Genomic DNA, 20298 nt, shown 5'->3' with positions numbered 1-20298 from the left:
AATGCGTGCACTTATTATAAATATTAATTTTATAGATTCCCTGAGAAAATTTTAGGAGATCTGAGGTTGAGAAATGTTTATAATATTATCTATAAGAGCATGAATATTATAAGCTTTATTATTAGGTATTTATAATTAATAAGTAATAATAGAAAATGCATTGATGATTAAAATATAGTTTTATTTATTTATTTAAAAAACTCAATATTAAATAAAACATAATATAACATATAATAACTATTAAACAATCAACTATAATATTATCATAAAGTAAAATTATAATTTATAGGTCCATAAACATTAAATAATAAATTAGATATTAGATATATTAACCCTCTATTTAAACATATGTATAAATTGGCATATTGTATAAGGTATATATAGGTGTTTAATTAAATATGTTCACATCTATAGTTTTACTATAATATAATGAATTTATTTAAATTCTGATTATTCAAAATTTTAATTATACTTAAGGGTTAAAGTTTGTATTGCCACAGGACATTCCTTAAGCGGTATAAAAAGTTCAAGTATTTGAAAATATGGTCCATAAGTATGTTAAAAATTATAATTTGAATACATTTATTATTAAAGAAAAATTTTTTAAAAAAAAGGATGAGCTTGCTTAGTGAATCATTTAGTATACTACTACTGTTTAAATAATGAATAAATTAATAATTATTGGTATTATTATTTTTATGTACATGTACATATGATGATTATTAATAATAATACTATTGTTTCTTGTATTACATAAAAGAAATAAAACTTTAAATAAAATTTAAACTAATTGTAAAACATAATATCACAGAAAGGAAGTATAAAATATTATTAAAACCGATGTTCAAAGCCTTTGGCCATGCCAGTCCATCTATTAGGTACTGACAAAAAATACAAATTCATTGCAGCAACAAATCGATTCTTGTACTCTTCTGGAGAAATTATTGTAGGCAATTTACCTTGACCACCAAGGAGTCCTGATTTTTTTACCATTGTTTCTATTTTTTTGTCCCATGTAAAAGTACGAATGTAATCTGTAAAAAAGGAAAGTTGTAAGTTATTAACTAAAGATAATGTGCTTAATTGAAGTAAATAAAAAAAAATTTTAGAAAAATTTATTTTAGTAAGTTTAAATTAATACTAAATATGTTTTCAAATTACATAATGGCAAACAAATTAAATTTCTACAACTATTCAATTTAATAATAGTTTTTAAAACCAGCATATTTTATGAAGTGTGTATAATTTTGTAATTAGTATGCCATTGCTTTAACAGATAGTTTAAACCTTGATTAACAAAATATAAGATTTACCAATGATTCCTAATACTAATTCACCAGAATCTTCATCTAAGCCAACTAATAGAGAATAATCCATGACAAGTTGTGAGGTGAGAAATTCTGCGTCATCATTGATTGATTGATTTAAAATTATTTTAGAATGAGGATGAACATATAATGGCGATTCACACGACACTAAAATAGGAACCATGGTTATTTTAGGTTATATCGTTATATGTCTATAGAATTTAAAGTCATGAAGAAAAGAAAAAGATATTTTTAGGAAACTTACTTTTAATGAGATTTTCATCCAACAATACAATCTCTCCATCTTGTGAATTTGGATCAACTAATCTATTTCTAACAGATCCTTTTAGATCAAAAATATGAGAAATATTTTTATTGTAGAAGAGATTCTCCATCACTAATAAATTTGAATTGAATGATGATCCTTTGACAGTATTTCGATACCTTACTTTATAAACTCCAACAATTTTACATAAAAGGGTGGGTCGTCTATTTGTTTGACGCGAGTGTATGTATGCAAAATATTGAGGTGCAAATTCTAAAAATGGTAGTATCTCTAAACGAGACATTTCCTTCAATACAAATCTATCATCTAATAATAAAAAATATTTTTTAATATTATGTAATAAATTAATATAAATATAATTCATAAACATAAAATAATAATAAAATACATAATATCATTAACAACTTAACTTTAAATTACCTTTTGTTTTACAAAAATTTGACCCTGATTTTCCACCTCTAGCTGACCATGAAATGCACCTTGCTAAAGAACGAATGTACATTTCTTCTCCTGATACAAAGAATGTTTCTCTTAATTTTGCAAATTGTTTAGCAAAATAAACTTTCACATAGAAATTGGTTGTAGAATCTGAGAAAGTTATCTGTACAAAATAAATGGTGAGTACAATTAAAATAAAAAAAATAATGATAAATCTATCATAATATGTAAAATTATTTTAATATTTGTTACATTTGTAAGATTATAGTACACACCTCAATATGTTGTTTTGATTTTTCATCTGTTTCTTTTTGATCATTATCTGGTTCAACATGTTCTACAGTTGATCTATTCAAATTTTAAATTTATAAGGTCAATTCAATAAATATATATAAATAGGGTCATTTAAATTAGTATAACAAAACTAGAATCATATTAAGATGTTAACAAATTTTCTTAAGAGGACGTCATATACGCATGTGTTGTCTCCATCTTATAAATGTAAGATATAGCAGATTTTTATTCAGTGGAATCAATTTTATGCTCTTAGCTTTAATATTAGAGTAAATTTACCTATTATCATACTTAAAGGTAATATTATTTATAGCCGGGATCACAAAAATTAAAATTGATTCTGTTGAACACAAATTTTCGATGTTTTAGGTTCATAAGACGGAGACACAACACATGCGGATATAACGTCCTCTTAATACAAAATTTGGATGACCATATTTTTACTGATATTAAATTATGTTGATTTACATTAATTCTGTATTCGATATGTTGTTGTGGTAAAAAGATGTGCTCAATGTAAATGCAATAATAGAACTAGGTTCTTTTTCATAAATTGATATAGGAGTACGACAGTGTATGTTCAATACATGGTGTTCAGTGGTTTCGATTGGATTCTATAAATTATTGAAATTATTCATTATATAGTCATAATATTTTGGTAATTTATAAAATACTTACAGGAATAATTGCTGGTGGTGTAGATGATGGTAAAAATTGTGATAGAATTGTTTTGACACTTTTTTTATCGTTTTGAGACATAGATAATTGAGACTTAGGTTCATTCAGTACATTACTATCAACTGAAAAAAAAAAAACAAAAAATTATATATTATACTGTTAATGATTGTTGCAATAATATCTACTGACAATCATCAACAGCATCACTGTCACTGTCTGTTGTAATATCACTTTGTGCCTGTGGAACAGATAAATAACATTTTTCACTATGACCAATGTCAGAATCATTTAGATTTTCAAAATCATGTTCAGCGGCTATTTCTGATTCAGAAACTAATGAATGTTGGCTCAGATGACTTGTTATGTTATGTTCTTCAACAACATAACGACTTGAGTCGCATTCAAAATTTATAATTTCTTCTAATACTTCAGACAGGTTATTTGATTTGGATTCACTTTTCCTCTGTGATTTATCTTCTTTTTTAACAGCTGCTTCTATTTTTATTAATTTAGAATTCCAATTGATTGTGGCTTCACTTACTGCTCTCCTCAATAAAGTCATTGTATCATCCAACTTCCATATTGTACTTAATATTGTCCCTAATAATACATATTATAGGAAATAAATATATAATGAATGCTATACTCTATTAAAGTTAAGTAGGAAACTCAGATATGACTAGTTTTTATCAGGTCATGGTTAATGTCCCTGTTCAACAGTCAGCCATCAAAGTTTCTTTTTAAAGTGAATAGATATCATATAAATACTTAATATTAAATACCATAATTTGTATCCTTGTCAGTTAGTGTTGGTGAAGTAATTCGAAGTTGTATATCATCTACTCTTTGTTTGAATAATCCTTGATCCTTTTGCAATTGTTGTTTTAATGGTAAGAAATTTGCTAAAAAGTATGATATATGATTTTTTACTTATTTTATTTTGTTTAAGTATATTATTTTACCATTTGCTTCCATAGATAAAGAACATATTTTGTTCATAACCGCATTAAATATTTCATGTCCCATTAATGCCCACTGTTTCACTTCTTCCAATATATCAGGACGGTATTGGCTAACTTTTATAGGGACTATTTTAAGTTTTAAACTAGGTAATCTAATTTCCCACATTTTAATATTTAAGTATCTATAACAAAAATTAGAATATTTAAAACTAATCAATTAGTTTGAATTTTTATTTTTTAACATACTCGAAAGATGCTACTGTTTTGTTATAAACAAAAAATTGTATATAATCTTGATTTAAAAAGTGGTTGCAATTAGGTAATGCACGACAAACACATTGCTGAGAATGAAATTTTAGTTCAAGGTATTTTGCAAAAGAAAATGACCATGTATCATCTGACAATGGTACTACAGGTGTTATCTAAATAAAACAACCAATTAATTCACCTATTTATTTAATGATTTACTCTTAGTAATTATTGTCATATTAAATTTTACTTACTAAAGAACACTTTTTACAATATGACCAAGTATAAATTAAATTTTCATTGTATGGAGGATCAATTAAACGGCCACTAATATTAGATAATAAAAGTCTAAAACAACTTTTATCGTGTATGAAACGTCGTTCATGTCTATTCATTGGACTTTCACATGAATCCGATGGACATTCATATGTTTCACGAAAACAATATCTTTCTAAAAATCTACCCAAACATATATCATTAACTCCATAGAACTCCATAAATACCAACCTAAAAATATATTTACAATTATATTTTATCTAAAATAGTTATAAATAATAAATAATACAATAAACCTGGGCTCAACACAAAATGAAGGTGCATTATTTGATTCTGGACAAAAACTATAAAACATCACAGGCAATCGTTGGTGATTAACAGGATCAAATATGTCTACAAGTTTTTCTTTTTTGGAGTAATTATTTTTTTTAGTTTTCACAGATGATTTTTCTAATTGATTGTGTAATATTCTACCACCTTGAGCACGAAACAAAGCCAACATAGTTTGAACTTCATCACCATTTATATCTTCAGTTAGTTTAGACATTATAAATGCATGTTTTGGCTTAAGCTGTAATAAAAAAAAATGTGTAATATATATTATGCAAAGTTAAAATTGATAATTATAACATATAAAGCCAAAAATTAGTTAAAACATGACGTTCAAACTAAATTTAATTTAGTTTTAAATTAACAGTGTCAATTGATTTATAATAACAATTTTAATGCAAACTAAATGATTTTATTAAGAAATTAGCAGAAATAGTCATTATCCATCTACAATATAATCAGTCAAAATATTTGTCCCTAAATCATAATAATATACATAATAATTAATGATATAAGAATTATATACATTTATTTCTGATTCCAACTGTTCATTTTCTTGATTGTAGTCTATTGATGATTTCATATTATTTAGAATTTGCGATACATAAATATGTTTTGAAAAATATTTTCGCAATTTACAACGTTTTCCAATATCTGATTCTAAGTATGGAACAGAAAACTAAAAAATGAAAATTGTAATTAAATTATTTAATACAAATAATATAATAATTGTGTTATTGTTTTCTAACTTACATTAACTATTGGTGATAATGAGAGTAATGTTGAATTTAAAAAGTATTGATACTTATTGTCTTGCTCGGTGTTGGTCGATAAAGGTTGCAAATTGTTCACTTCAGTCAATTTTGATTGATATTCATTAACAGCATTATTATTTTCATTAGAAGAAATTGATGAATCAGCGAAAGAGTCATTGTTCAATTCGTTATGTTTTATTGGTAGTGATGCAAATTGATCCATTATATAGGATTTTTCTAACTTCCAATTATATATCATTAATATTAGTTGTCTAAGTATACTTTTTAATATCTTTAACTGTTTATTAGAACTGCCTCTGAGTAAAACTGAACATCCTCGTTCTGGTACTGGGCATCCTTCAAAGAACATTAAGGCTTTGTTACCAAAATTTTCTATATAAAACTGTTGGCATGTTCCTAACACTGGTTTTCCCATATGCGCATCAACTGAAGTTAATATTTCTGCACCAGTGCATCGAGCAATACGCTCCAGAACAGATGTTTTAACATTCAATACTAATGTAACACCCATTTGATTAAAAAGTTCTTGTGCAATTCTAGAAACACTTTTTTGCACTAATACAAGATCAGGTTTCATTGATACAATACGGCTCACAATATTTCTAAAGTAATCATGCTCCTATACAGTATACAAAAAGTTACTAGAAGAATACATTTTTTTTTACTAAAATAGATACTATACTCGACTCCAAAAGAGAAGACACCACTTCTACCCACAATTTTTCCTTTTACCAGTCACTACCGGTGAAATTTACGGTCACAAAAACCGGTTTTTGCCAGGTGTTTTCACTTCTGGAATGGAGTATAGCATTACTAAGTTTACCTGCATAATAACAGGCTCTAATGATAACAATTTTCCTTCAACACGTTGGTAAATTATTGAACATTGAAGTAATAAAATTTTAGGTCCAGATATTCTTGATGCCATAGCTTTATTGGCAATATTTTTTGAACATACAATACCACTGACAATACAACTATCACTCCGTTCACCTCCTTCTATTTTTTTTATTTGTAAATAACTGAAAAAAAAATACAAATAATGAATATCAATGTAAAAGAAGAAATGTAAATGGGATATTAATAGATTTTATTAACATCAAAAAATAATAAAATATAAAATATTATGAAATTGAAACTAAGGATAAATTAAAATAAAACAAATAATTTAAAATAAGTCAAATATTAAAAATATTAATGTAAACATATTATAGTAAATAACTATAATATAATTATATAGATGTTTTTATACAAACATTTTATTTAAAAAAATAAATATTATAATGTTTTGATTTAGTTTAGCAATTAAACAATATAATTTTAAAATTTTGGTTTTACTTATTTTTAATGATTAGTAATATAAACTTGAAAAAGAACTTACTCGCAAATACTCATATTATCTGTATCAGGAGATAAATCTGGAGAGAGTTCATCAATAACTAAGTCAGAAAGAGCAATTAAGGTGTCTACCCAGTTAATAGAGAGACCATTCTTTTTCAACATTTGTGTGACAAAGTTCAGTTTATGATCATTAAAGATCTTTCTAAAATTTTAAATATTGTAGTTAATTACCTTATACATGATAGATATCATTATTTAATAAAAATATTTAAGTATTAGTTATATTATAACTTTATAAACAATAAATAGTTACTAACGTTAAGTAATTAAAAATATATGCTTCATTATAATCTTCTCCCAGTTTTTTAGGGGAACTCCAAGTTTTCATTGTACCAAAATTATTACGTTGGTAAGTTATTGAAATAATTTCTAACAACTTTTTTATTAATGTGTCTATAGGTCTTGGTTCTACAACTAAAATTATTATTATTTTTAAGTATAAAATTATATTTTATTAAAAAACTTATTCATTTTACCTGAATTTAGTTTTAGTTTTTGAGAACTAGGTTTTGAAATTTGGACTGTGTTATTATGAAGATCTAAATCTAATTTGAAACTTCCATTAGAAATATTTGAACCTTGTTTTTCTATTAAAAAATATATTTATAAAAACAAAAAAAATAAAAACTAATTTAGTTCAAAAATTGCTGATAAGTGTAAACATTACATTTATAATTACCATAAATTTTAGATTTTGTAGTTTTACTCTTCATATTCTTATGAGACTGATTCGGAAGCACTGAACAAAATCTATACAAACTATTACCATCTAAAAAGTCACCTTCATTCTCCATAACTTCTTCTATGTATCCTGCATCCAAAAGTACTTGTCCTATTGCTGTACCATGCATTCTAAGTATGTACAAATGCATATTAAACTATTATTTACAAACTAATATCCACTAAGCAATTGGTACTTTAATTTAAGATTTTATCTAATAGCATATATTATGATAATAATCATAACAATCAAACAATCATAGTATACTGAAACATTATAATTTTAAAAGAATACATCTTACCTGCTAGTAACTTTCCCGTGGTTTAATAGCCACTCAATTAAATTGTTTCCAAGAAAACATGAATGGTAGCTTCTTAAATGATATCGATGTGTTTTTAAACTTAATCCACCGTTAATTTGTGTTATTTCTTCAAACAAGTTATTTAGATTATGAGTTACATTTGGATCATCAGTAGATTCTATAGGAGATAAACTACCTAATGTGCTTGATCTAATGAAAAAAAAATAGTTTAAAATTAAAAATAATAAGTTGAATAGGCATATCATATAAATGTACCGGGATAATGCAAAATTTTCTTCTTGATAACCAACAGAAATTTTTCTACTGGGAGAATTTGTTGTTTCAATTATGTTTTCAAAGTACTTTGTGTTAGATGATATATTACAGTTAGTTAATACTTCATTATTGCCCAATTTCAATTGTAATTCATTTCTAAGTGATATTAAGTCTGGAGATAATACTACATCTTTAGCAACAGACTGTAAATACGACAATACTATTTTGCAACAGTATGTACAAACTCTGAGGTCCCCTAGGGAAAAACATTTTTTAGTTAATTTTAATATTCAAAAAGTAATAAAAAAAAGGTAGTTATATAATTGTATTCATTACATTTGATACAAATACAATTAATAATAAATAAACATTAAAAAAAAACAATCTCACCTGAACATCCCATTATTTTACCAGGTATTTCTTGGTAACAGCATTTTGAACAAAATATTTGACCACATACTCTACAATGGTGACGCCGCCTAAAAGTTGTAAATTTCTCACAACAATCATAACATTCTTTACTCACAGAATCAGGCATCCAATATTGTTTTAAGTCAGTATTTCCATATGATGGATAATCCTAAAATAATAATATAAATAATTTATGATATATTTGCTTTAATAAAATTGACTTACTCCTGATCGAATCGGTAATAAATTTCCAACTCTTTTTAGAATATTTGGTAAATTTCTTGCATCTATAGTCATAAGAGCTTGTGAAGTGTCCTTTTCTGTTTGATCCTAATCATAAAAATCAAGTATAAAAATGAGAAATTTTAGAAAAATACATTATTTTTAGCTTATTAAAGAACATAGTTGTTTTAACAAAAGGTTTGAATAAGGACTTAGGAGCTAATGAACAGGATTGTATTCAGGGCGAGGCATACGCCAGGGTCACAAATTTCAAAACTACATACTTATTAATAAATAAGTATAGTTATCTACTTATTTCCTTCAACATTTTTAAATTCAAGTAAATTTATTGTATGAAGTTAAAATTTCTATAAATTATTATTAACAACTTACTATATTACTACATAGTTTTTGACAAAATTGTTTTGTTGTTAATTCAAAAATTAGTAGCTGAAATGTTCACTGAGTATTTATATTAGCATTTACTAGAAATTAAATAATTTTCAAAATGTATTGCTTTTTATTTTGGTCCAATTTCTGCTATTTATGGGTATTCTATTTTTTTTACTTTTTTGGTTTTTATTCTTTTTATATACTTTTAATATATATATGTATTTAAACATTTTTTACTTTGACATTTTTTTTTAACTTATGCAAATTTTCCATTTTTTGTTTTGGAGAAATTGGTAGTTAGATACAAATACAGTGATTCACCAGATAACTAGAGTATGACTTTGTTAATGAATTTAATTTTTAAACTTAAATTTTTATTATTAATATTTTAGATTTTTAAATTTTTTTTTAATAATTATAAACCAAAATTGTATACATACGTTTTATGAACTATTTATTCATTTTTGTCTTATTAATATTTTATATGTTTTTTATACACACAATATTTAACTAATATGTTTAGTTTAAAATAATTTATGATTTTGAGTTTTCAATGTATTTTGGTTGAGTTACAGTGTATTTTTAAGATTTTCTAATGCATTCAATTCATAGCTCTAATAATATTATATTATGTTATAACCATTAACCAATATGTAATAGGCAAATGTATATAATTATATATTATAAAAAAATTGTCAGTTACAATTGATTTACATATAATTTATCATAAAAATGTTTTATGTAAAATATATTAAAATTTTTTTTTGTTGAATTTAAAAATTATTATTTCCTAATTGTTATTACTTTATATAATAAATTCAATTATTTAAAAACATTTATATTTTTTTACATTTAATATTAGAGCAGGTACAAAATTAAATATTAAATAGATATTGGTAAGTATCTATATTCTATTTCATTATATTTTTGTTTTCAAAATTATACTTACATTACTAACAACCACATCATCATTTTTATCATTGGTATCTGTTGGACTTGTCTTAAAGCTGAATACTTTGGAAAAAAATGAACCCACAGATGATTGCTCTTGTTCAGGACTTAATGGAGTGAACTCCGTCAATGCTGTTGTCGTATGAAGATTAGTCATGATTTAGAATATTTAGATAAATCTAATTTTCTTCAGCAATATTGAAGTTTTCAGCTCAAGTCATTATGCATATTATTAAATACATTGTGAGTAAAAGTTAAAATGTTATTTTATTATTTAATTGATCGAATGACAATAATTGTAAATTTGTAAAGAATAAAGATATTATAATAACAACTATAACTTTTATTTTTTATAAACATTCTTCTATCTTAACTTTTAACTTTGATAATAGTACTTAAACAATTTGAATTATATCAATGTGATAAGACATTTGATAACAGGTAAATTACCTTTACTTTTTTAGAACCAATTTCACCAATTATATTTTTTTATTTTTAGTATCCAATTGTTTTATTAATAGGTGGATGCATAGAATAATATTATCATTGATTAATGCCGGGTACTCATAAAGTAAGAAACGAGTAAAAGACTAAAAGACATTTTCACATTTTCACCGCATAAAAAGAAGAACTTTAGCTGTGAAATATCGTTTTTGTTTTTTGATATCAGAAATATAAAAAAAGTTATCAAAGTTAAAAATAATGGATGTTGAAACAATAAGAATATTTCATAGATGATGTTCTCAGCTATTGTATATCAATAAAATTCGGAGTCTTAACTATCACTACAGCTTGAGTGGTTCTATTCCGCGCAAATCAGCTTTTGCTATGTTTTACGTGTGGTAAGACAGACACAACACATACGGCTGTAGTGTTCTCTTAAATAGCGAGGATATTCGGTCAAATATCGCTACCCCAACTTTGACATATGTCACAGACCAGTGTCAGACAATTATTGTATTATAATTAAAAACACTTGAAGGGATTCAAAACAAAATGGTTTTTTATTGCAAAAAAGATCTATTTTTATTCTAACATATTGAATTACGCAATATGGATTTTAAAAACAAGTTTGGTTTGGATTCCTTGTTTAGTACCTATAAACACTTGACTTCCAAAATGAAAAAAAAATGTTGTATACATAATACATGTATGTTCAACTTTAAATTAAAAAAAAAAATGTTTGATTTTAATTGGTACCTAAACAGCTTAAAGATATAAATATAAGATTCCAAATTATATGAATTGAAGTTACCAGTTACAGCTGGAAATCTGGAATAGAGCAAAACATTTAACCGTCATAATATAGCATGCGTGAGAATTCATCAACAGGTGGCAAATTGTTTGCTATCCTTAAAAACCAACGGGTGGCAGTTGGCCTAGATTCGATAGTAAGGTAATGCCAATAAAGCTAAGCTAGTATCTCCAGCTCCGTGAAAATAAAACCATACACTAGTGGCGCAAATTATTTTTTCATGAGTGCACACCTAGAAATTTATCAGCCGGCACCCTCTCGCCATCATTATGAGTAATAATCATAATTAGGATCTATCATTCATTCATATGCTCTATCATCAAATTATTCTTTTTTTTGGGTAATGGGAAGGTAAGTGTCCCTTTTTGTATATTTCCGGGGACTTGCATTTCTGTATCTGTATTAGAACTTTGTTAATCGTTTTAAAATAAATTAACAATAAAGCTAGTAAGCTAAATTTTATTGGCATAACCTGACTCGTTCATTACACATTTTTAATCATGATGGATAATTGGATGATGAATATAGAAGTTTATAAATAATAATATACATATATTTATTATCTATAAACATTAATACCCATAACAATCACACATTTTTTATAAGTATTTATTGTTACAGCTGCTCCGAAAATTTAATTTTTCGTTCTTAGAAGTGTTAATAAATTACCTCTCTTCCCATCAAACGGATAGTCATTGATTTTCGGGTGAAAAGTGTCAAATCACATGTTAACGTTTAAAAGGTGGAAAAAGTTTTCCGTCCAAATTTAATTAATATAAATTAGCATAGGCATAGCTCAAAATATTTACTAAGACTATCCAATATTTCTATTTTAATTGTAGACATATTTCGTATGAAATGGATCATTTAAAACATCATAACATACATGACACATTTTTCAAAAGATTAAATTTCATTAAATATCAAATTTATCTGATTATTGTTTATTTAAACTTCAAATGATTAAAATTAACAAAAATGTGAATGATGATTTCATATTTTTTTAATTTTTATAAGAGTAATTTATGAGAAAACTCTTTTCAAGCTTTTTACTTGGAAATTTTTTTATCAACATAAATAACTTAAGGGCTAAAGTATGCTAGCTATAAATTATTATGTATATACACTATTCACATGTACAATACAATAATGTATATTAATAACTAGCATAATGTAATAATAATGAAACTTACATTTATACAGTTAATAATCTTGACTTTGGTTTTTGTATTATAATTTAATATTCTTAGATTTTAGTATTTTTTTTTATACACAATATATTCAAGGATTATATTTAATTTCAAGAAGACATATTGATTAATGATAATTATTAAACGTCACAACTTATTAGTTAGGTGGATACCGTATTACCATAACAAATACAGTCTTTAGACATTCATAGTACATTATATTGAAATAAATGAATAACTATAGACAAATAAATAAATAAGGAATAAATATACCTTAAAATAATTTTCATTCGTTGATTTAAATAAAATATTTTAAAAACCTATTTTTATTTCGTTTAATTTATTAATGATTACAAGTAGAATATTATACATTATTGTTGTAGTAATAAAAATATATATTTATCATTTTCTATCACCATTTTAGGAAATAACCATAGACAGTTTTTTTTTTTTTTTTATATATAAAAATATATTTTTATGTACCATATCTGTATCTTTTCTAAGTACGATAACATGTTGGAAATTGATCGGGCTATGGTCTGACTGGTAGTTTTGCCAATAAGGTTAACTAGGTATACTTAATAATAAGGATTAACTAAGGATATATATTATAAATAATATAAAATATATATTTTAAAGAACTAAGTTATGTTAAAAAAATAAGTAGATCATGTTATGTTATTTTAGCTTCATTACTTTTTTATACAATGAATAGATTTTGAATGTAAAATTTTAATGATAAACCATTAATGTATTCCCTCCTACTATAAGCTAATTTATTAGGTGATAACTAAATATACAATAACATATTATATAAATTACCAAATTGGTATATTTAAAAATCTCAAATGTACTATTTTATTTGACTACAATTATCATAGCTGCAGTAAGATTAGATTATGTATTAAAAATATAGAAACATTTTTTAAAATAAATTAACATCAAATTAAAAAAAAAAAAATTAAAGTTCAATTTCAGATTTAATTATAAGTACAGATAATAGTTTCATCTCTGCATTTAGAACTAAAAAACTTTTAAAATTTTGTTTTATAATTTAATGATTGAACCAAAATTAAATTTTTCTTTTATTTGTCATTATAAAACATTAATTTATCAACAAATAAATTAAACCATGTATATTATTTTTAGGTCATGAAAACATTGTTTTTAATATTATTAAAAGTATTACAAAAAAAAAAAAAACTAAATAATTTGAAAGTTTTTTTTACATGTCTTGAGTTTAAATTACTTGATTAATAATTAGCCATACGACGTCTTGATTTTTTAATCCTAAAAAAAATAAAAAAATAAATTAAATAATACAATGATGGTTATTATTATTTAATAATACCTTTTTGCTCCTTTTACAAAGCACCAATCTACACTTATTTGTTGTCCCAAAATATCTGTGTTATTAAGTCCTTCACGTGCTCTAGATGCTTCCTTATATGACTCATATTCAACTAGCGCATAACCCTTAAAAAAAAAATATATATAATATTGAAATTATATAATGAACTAAATAATAATAATTACTTTTAAAAATCCAGTTCTGCGGTCCAAGTTTAAATGAAGATTTTTAATTTTTCCAAATTCAGCAAATTTATCATGTAAATCATCTTCTTGTGCTTCTTCGTGTAAAGAAGAAATGAATAAAATCCAACCTTCAACCGCTGTATAAATGAAATAAATAGATAATGTGAATAATATATAAAAAAAATATGAAAATTGAAAAATTACATCTTTGAGGTCCAGGGCCATCATCATCATTTTGATCCACAGAATCAAATTCCATGTCTTCATCTTTAATATCATCTCTTTTAGATCTATCATCAAATCCACGTCCTTTCCTTCTTCTGGCTTTATCTTTAAGTTTTGAGACACCTTCTAGAATTATTAATTTCAATTAAATATTTTTTCTTAGCTATTAACAACTTTATATTAAATTAAAATATGCAAATATAGTATCATGTAAGTGTTTATTAATTTGGAGTTATAAGTTATAAAATATTGTATTCAAGCTATTATACTATTTAAAATTAGTAAACTTTAATAACACATTGTCTAAAATACAAAAAAATATTTTATACTATTAAAAGAATATTGATATTTTATAATTGAAAACAACATGTTTTAATAAATATGCTTATCTAAAAGTTGACAACAACTGAATTAAATAGATATTATAATCATACAATAGTTATTTTTTAAAACATTAATGTTAAGTATAGGCAGTGCCGGCGCTAGGTATTGTGGGGCCCTGGATAAGGTATTAGCCATTACGTACTCCAGAGTACCCCATTCTAATATTATACATGTGTGATGTTTAGTATAGAATAATACATTTATAGACTTATAATTTGTTAATTTAAATTGTAATTATGTAAAATGTCAATGTGTCTCACGGTATTAAGATGATAATTAAAAATCGCGGGGCCTTGGACATTTGTCTTCCCCTAGCGCCGGTACTGAGTATAGGCACAATTAGGACTTAGGAGAAGGGGATTAAGCTCCCAAATATATATATTGAACAATAAATCACAAAAGTTTATATTCGATATGAGGTATCAAATTGGTTAATATGAGTATGTTGTAACACTGTTTCTTGAATCTGGTAAATGCTTAGATGTTATACAATTTTTTTTTTTTAATGAGCACCAATCTTTTTTACTGAAAATTAATAAGTTGATTTTGTACTTATAAATCTATATAGTTGAAAATACGATTCTAAGTATTCAAAAATTCTAAAAATAAAAATTTGAATAAATACATTATTAAAGGTTTTATTTTGTATCATACTGAATAAAAATTATACATATATTTGAAAATTTGTATTTATCATAAGCCATTTGCAAATGTATGAACTTAGTAGAAGAGTGTAGATAAAATATCCAAACAGATTAATAAGGAGAAGATATGAGGGCTATAGCCTACCCAAAAAATTGGTCCTTCGTTAGGCTTAAGGTGTTCAGTGAAAAATTAATAAAAATATAAATATGACAATTTAATTATTTTGGTTAGCTAACAGTAGGAAAATATTTTAGCATTATAAGGTTGTAATGAGTTGTATACGTTGTATTGTGAAGAAACTTAAAACAAGTTATTTTCGTTATTATAAACATGTTTCATTTAATTTTTAATCGTATTAATATCAATCGCAATATCGGGAAAATGAATAACATATATTACACATCAATTTAAATTGCGTCTTTTTAAAGTTAAGTATAAATAATACATAAATATATTTATATTACCGTCATCTTCTTCCACGAAATCTTCAGCGTTCAAGTCTAAAACGTCAGCCATTATAACTTAGAATACTGAATGTAAAGTTGTGTAATTTGCGAACGGTGGTCGACTTGACGCGAACTTAAACTTTAAAGGGATACGGGTTCAAGTAAACAAAACGTTCGGAAGTGTCTTCGTTTTGCGGACGGCTGTTTTAGTGTTTTGTGGTTTCCCAAGGCGTGATTCAATGACTACCATTATTTATATACATGAAGTTAGTAACAGAACAAGCATCAAAATTTCCAAGTTATTGATAAGGAAATCTTCATGTCGGCCATGTGCATAGTAGTTAATATTATTATTATAATTTATCACCAATCTTGATATCACGGTGACGGTGTACACACTACATTTTAAAACGTGCTTTTATTTTTATTTATGTTCGTTTTTAATTTTACATAGATATTTTTTAATTCTGAAATATTCACTTAAATAGGTAGTTATGGATGTTTTTGAAATCATTCTTGGAACTTATGAATCATTTGTGATTGGTGTAAAATGTCGCTTTAAAAGTCAAGTAAATATATTTTTTAGTATTTTTAGCGCAGTTATACCTAATTCTTGTACATACACTGTAATACAATTTAATTATTAATTTGTTTGTCTAATAACAGAAATCTAAAGATCTAGAACTGGTCCAATCATTTAATGATCATGTTCATCAAGCTAGTATCCGTTCAGTATCGTGTTCGTCCAAGTATATGGCATCAAGTAGTACAGATGAGACTATAGAGATATATAATATGATCAGGCGATGTCATGTACACACAATACTACAGCACAGTGGCACAGTAACGTCTTTAGCGTTTACACCAGATGAGTCACATTTAATTAGCACTAGTGAGGATGGTTCAATAGCAATGTTTGAGACTGGCACATGGAAGCTTAAAAAATTATGGGATAAAGCTCATAAAGGATCAGGTAGGCTGATGATTAAATTTAAATACTTTAATGTATTTTAATGTTTTAAAAACAGTAGTATAAAATAAAATTGGCTAATACCCTTTGTCCTACCTAGTTGTACTATTTGTATGTTAATGTTTTTATAATTACTTTCCAACAGTCACTAATCATGGTATCTGTTAGAATCCAATCTTTAATTGCTTTAAAATGTGTGTGTTTGTTGTGTTTATCCACCGGAATAAAAAAAAAAAAACAATTTTCTGTATTCCTTTCTATCAAATATCCACTGACGGAAACATAATGTTGAAAATATGATATTAGTATACTTTTTTCAGCATAACTAATGATTAAAAAAAAAAAAAAAAAAAAACATTTAGCACTATAATTTTTAAAACACTGAAGTACTTAGGTTTCCAAAAAGAAAAATCCAAAATTTCATTTTAAACTAGATTTGTTCTCCAAAATATATTAATATGTTTCTGTTTTATTAATTTTTACAGCTGTTTCCTTTCTAGCAGTTCATCCTAGTGGAAAATTAGCATTATCTGTTGGAAAAGATAAAACTCTAAGAACGTGGAATTTAGTGAAAGGTAGACCTGCTTACACTACAAATCAGTCTAGGTAAGTGTACAGCTCGCAAATTATTTTGTTGACAATTGACTTATTTACTTTTGTTTTTTAGTATGAGTGCTTATTACTTTTTTGATAATATCATTTGGTCTCCAGCTGGACAGTATTATGGTTTACCGTTAAATACTAAGTTAATGATTTTTAATGTAGAAACTGCAGGTATTGCTTGTACAATTGAAGATAATCATAAAATACATGGAGTCACATTTATAACAGTAGGTGACAATTATATTAAATTAATTTGTATGTTGTATTAGAGTAAGTAAGTAATCCTAATTTATTTTTTGTTTTAGGAACATTTGGTATGCTATGGCTCAGAAAATGGTACACTGCATTGTTATGATATTATTAATAAAGAAAGTGTATGGGAAATAAAAATCGGAGATACTAGAGTAAAATGTTTAATTAAAGTTGATAGTAGACTTGTAACAGCATTAAGTGATGGCCTTGTTACTGTATGGGAACTCAATGATAGTAAAAAACCTATTGAAAGTTGTTCGTTGTTTTTAGACTGCAGAATTACTTGTATTTGTAACAATTCCTTAAGGTAAGTAATATTATAAGTTATTAATTATACTAGATGTCATAATATTTCTTTTATTGACTAATAGGTAAGATTCTACAAGACTTATTCTTTAATAAGGATATTTTATACTAATAAATTAGGACTTGTTAGCTTTTTCATATAGTTAACTTTTTTGGTTCTGAATGTAGATTATAATTATTAAATATTTTCACTTTAACATTATTTATTATTGGCTTGATATTCACATTTATTTTATTATGGAAAACATTTGGAAATTTTCTTGCCATCCATCAATTAATGTTATGCAGTGACGTATTCAAGGGGGGCCAGGGCCCCCCTCGTTGGCCGTATTTACTATTTTTTGTTTTAAAATTTTTTATTTATTTGTATACATGAACAACATACTACAATATGTCTTATACAATTTTAAACAGTATGTGCCCCCCCATTAAAAAAATTCTGGATCACCACTGATGTTATGTATTGGTATACAATAAAAATGTACAAGTTTTTATTTTGTATTAGTTTATCTTCATATTAAAAACATAGGCGTACGTAGACCTGAATTTCGGGGGGTGCCTACAATTTTTTCAGGCCCTTTTCTTAATTTGGGCCCTCTTTTAACAAGACATGTACATATTTTAATAAATTATAATGCACAAATAAATATTATTTACATTATATCACACATTAACCAGTGGTATTACTAGTACCAAATAATATAATACTTCATTAGATAGTTGGATCTAATCTATTTTCAAGATAATTGCAATATTTATTTATTATTTTTACTTTTGTAGTCAATAACATCTAGCTGTTATAATACAAAGTACTATTTTTATTCTAGTAACATTAGTTAAAATACGGGCCCATGTATTATATGCTATAGGACATAAATTTAGGGCCCCAATTACATGTCGGAGGGTGCCCAGGCACATCCGGAACCCCCCGTGCGCACGCCTATGATTAAAAATTAAGTTTTTTTATATCTTCAAAGTTACTTATTAAAGCTTATGATTTTTATTTAACATTGATTCTACCTTAACAAAGTGGCCACATTATACATAGGATACTAAAATTATCACTGACAACTGAAAAAAAAAACAATAATTAATAAATTAACACTTTAATCTAAAATCAACTGTGCTAGTATAAATTTAATTTCCAAGTTTAAGTTATCACTTGCAGTTCAGTTTTGATAAGTATAACAAATAGTAAAATATGATTTAGACTTAAAAAAAAATGTTTTTTGATAACATTTATAGTTTCTGAAATAATGAGCATATTACTTTTAATTAATCTCTTGATATTTTGAAAAAGAATTAATATTATTTGATATTAAATAAAATCTTAATGATATAAAAACCAATTTCCACCAATACTCTTTCCCCAGGTATCACTTATACTCAGTCTCCGACTGTTCAGCAGCGAGGGAATCAGCTCTGAAAATCAGTAATGTCACTAGACTTGAATTTTTTTATTTAATAACTGTCTTAAGAATTCTTTGTGGAAATATGGAATATCTTCTATTATTCTATTATATATCATTCATTCAATTCCAAAATAAAACGTGTAAGATAATATAATTGAATAACATGTACCATAGGTTTATGTACTATAATTTTGTTTATATAAAAATTGCTGATAAATTTCTGAATTTTTAAATAAAACTATTTTTATTTTTATAGAAAATCAAAGATGGTAAAAGATGAATCTGACGAAGAAGCTGAAGAAGTTAAAGATGATACTATTATTGGCACAAATATTCCTAATAAGACACAAAATATTAAAAGAAAATTGCCAATTGAGGATATTCAAAATAATAAAAGAAAACTACCAATTAATGGTGTTAAAAATAATAAATTAAAACCTACGATTAAGAAGAAAAAAAGTTTATCAAACAATTGGAAAGTTAGTGAAAATGTTTAATGTATTAAAAAATAAAATATGATTGTAATAAAAAATAATTCTTTAATATTTAATGTGTTTAAATTAATATGATTAGTAATTTTTATTATCTATGTTTTGATAATCTGACATAGACATGGTAATAAAGATGGTTTATTTAAACAGGTAGAAATTTAAATAAAAATCTATTTTTTTATTTTTTTTACTTTATTGAAATTGGAAATCCCAATATTAGTAATGCTGACAAGTATTAAGAATGTTTGATTGATAGTGAAGTATAGTAGTTTAAACCATTCTGGTACACTGGCCCTAACCTTAAGAGGACT

The 20298-nt window shown here is 25.2% G+C and overlaps 3 protein-coding genes across 4 annotated transcripts; 1 reads left to right on the top strand and 2 right to left on the bottom strand.

Moving 5' to 3' along the window:
* Positions 1-160: 160 nt before the first annotated feature.
* LOC132931708 (putative 1-phosphatidylinositol 3-phosphate 5-kinase) lies at positions 161-10651 on the bottom strand. The gene is made up of 25 exons (XM_060997655.1): positions 10271-10651; positions 8932-9036; positions 8686-8875; positions 8296-8551; positions 8020-8229; positions 7677-7849; positions 7474-7584; positions 7255-7411; positions 6978-7139; positions 6420-6618; positions 5574-6215; positions 5347-5499; positions 4787-5061; positions 4469-4721; positions 4212-4387; positions 3966-4147; positions 3786-3905; positions 3193-3603; positions 3004-3125; positions 2794-2939; positions 2307-2379; positions 2014-2194; positions 1573-1899; positions 1314-1475; positions 161-1034 (listed from the first exon to the last, which is right to left on the bottom strand). The coding sequence occupies exons 1-25, from the start codon at positions 10427-10429 to the stop codon at positions 832-834; spliced, it is 5148 nt and encodes a 1715-aa protein (XP_060853638.1). The 5' UTR covers positions 10430-10651; the 3' UTR covers positions 161-831.
* A 3187-nt stretch (positions 10652-13838) lies between these two features.
* On the bottom strand, positions 13839-16199 carry LOC132932371 (RNA-binding protein 8A). The gene is made up of 5 exons (XM_060998723.1): positions 15972-16199; positions 14458-14604; positions 14254-14390; positions 14069-14193; positions 13839-14007 (listed from the first exon to the last, which is right to left on the bottom strand). The coding sequence occupies exons 1-5, from the start codon at positions 16021-16023 to the stop codon at positions 13971-13973; spliced, it is 498 nt and encodes a 165-aa protein (XP_060854706.1). The 5' UTR covers positions 16024-16199; the 3' UTR covers positions 13839-13970.
* A 131-nt stretch (positions 16200-16330) lies between these two features.
* LOC132932370 (p21-activated protein kinase-interacting protein 1-like) lies at positions 16331-20041 on the top strand. 2 transcript variants are annotated; one of them, XM_060998722.1, is made up of 7 exons: positions 16331-16522; positions 16620-16926; positions 17409-17529; positions 17591-17753; positions 17832-18085; positions 19458-19636; positions 19753-19848. In XM_060998722.1, coding segments are annotated over exons 1-7 (1101 nt in total). In that variant the 5' UTR covers positions 16331-16447; the 3' UTR covers positions 19755-19848. The 2 variants fall into 2 exon arrangements, with proteins under 2 accessions (XP_060854705.1, XP_060854704.1); XM_060998721.1 differs by lacking the exon at positions 19458-19636 and having other exon boundaries at positions 19753-20041.
* Positions 20042-20298: the final 257 nt, after the last annotated feature.

The sequence above is a fragment of the Rhopalosiphum padi genome, chromosome 1, assembly GCF_020882245.1.
Source record: "Rhopalosiphum padi isolate XX-2018 chromosome 1, ASM2088224v1, whole genome shotgun sequence".
Lineage (NCBI taxonomy): Eukaryota > Metazoa > Arthropoda > Insecta > Hemiptera > Aphididae > Rhopalosiphum > Rhopalosiphum padi.
This window is presented reverse-complemented; position numbering and strand designations above follow the sequence as displayed.

Excerpts from the sequence above, each read along its gene's own strand:
- LOC132932370 (XM_060998721.1), top strand. The coding sequence starts at position 16,448 with ATGGATGTTTTTGAAATCATTCTTGGAACTTATGAATCATTTGTGATT. Across the intron at positions 16,927-17,408 it reads TAAAGCTCATAAAGGATCAG|CTGTTTCCTTTCTAGCAGTT; the intron begins GTAGGCTGATGA and ends TAATTTTTACAG. Across the intron at positions 17,754-17,831 it reads ATGGAGTCACATTTATAACA|GAACATTTGGTATGCTATGG; the intron begins GTAGGTGACAAT and ends TTTTTGTTTTAG.
- LOC132932371 (XM_060998723.1), bottom strand. The coding sequence starts at position 16,023 with ATGGCTGACGTTTTAGACTTGAACGCTGAAGATTTCGTGGAAGAAGAT. Across the intron at positions 14,194-14,253 it reads GCAGAACTGGATTTTTAAAA|GGTTATGCGCTAGTTGAATA; the intron begins GTAATTATTATT and ends TTTTTTTTTAAG. Across the intron at positions 14,008-14,068 it reads TTTGTAAAAGGAGCAAAAAG|GATTAAAAAATCAAGACGTC; the intron begins GTATTATTAAAT and ends TATTTTTTTTAG.
- LOC132931708 (XM_060997655.1), bottom strand. The coding sequence starts at position 10,429 with ATGACTAATCTTCATACGACAACAGCATTGACGGAGTTCACTCCATTA. Across the intron at positions 7,585-7,676 it reads TACAAAATCTAAAATTTATG|AAAAACAAGGTTCAAATATT; the intron begins GTAATTATAAAT and ends ATTTTTTAATAG. Across the intron at positions 4,722-4,786 it reads TCATTTTGTGTTGAGCCCAG|GTTGGTATTTATGGAGTTCT; the intron begins GTTTATTGTATT and ends ATATATTTTTAG.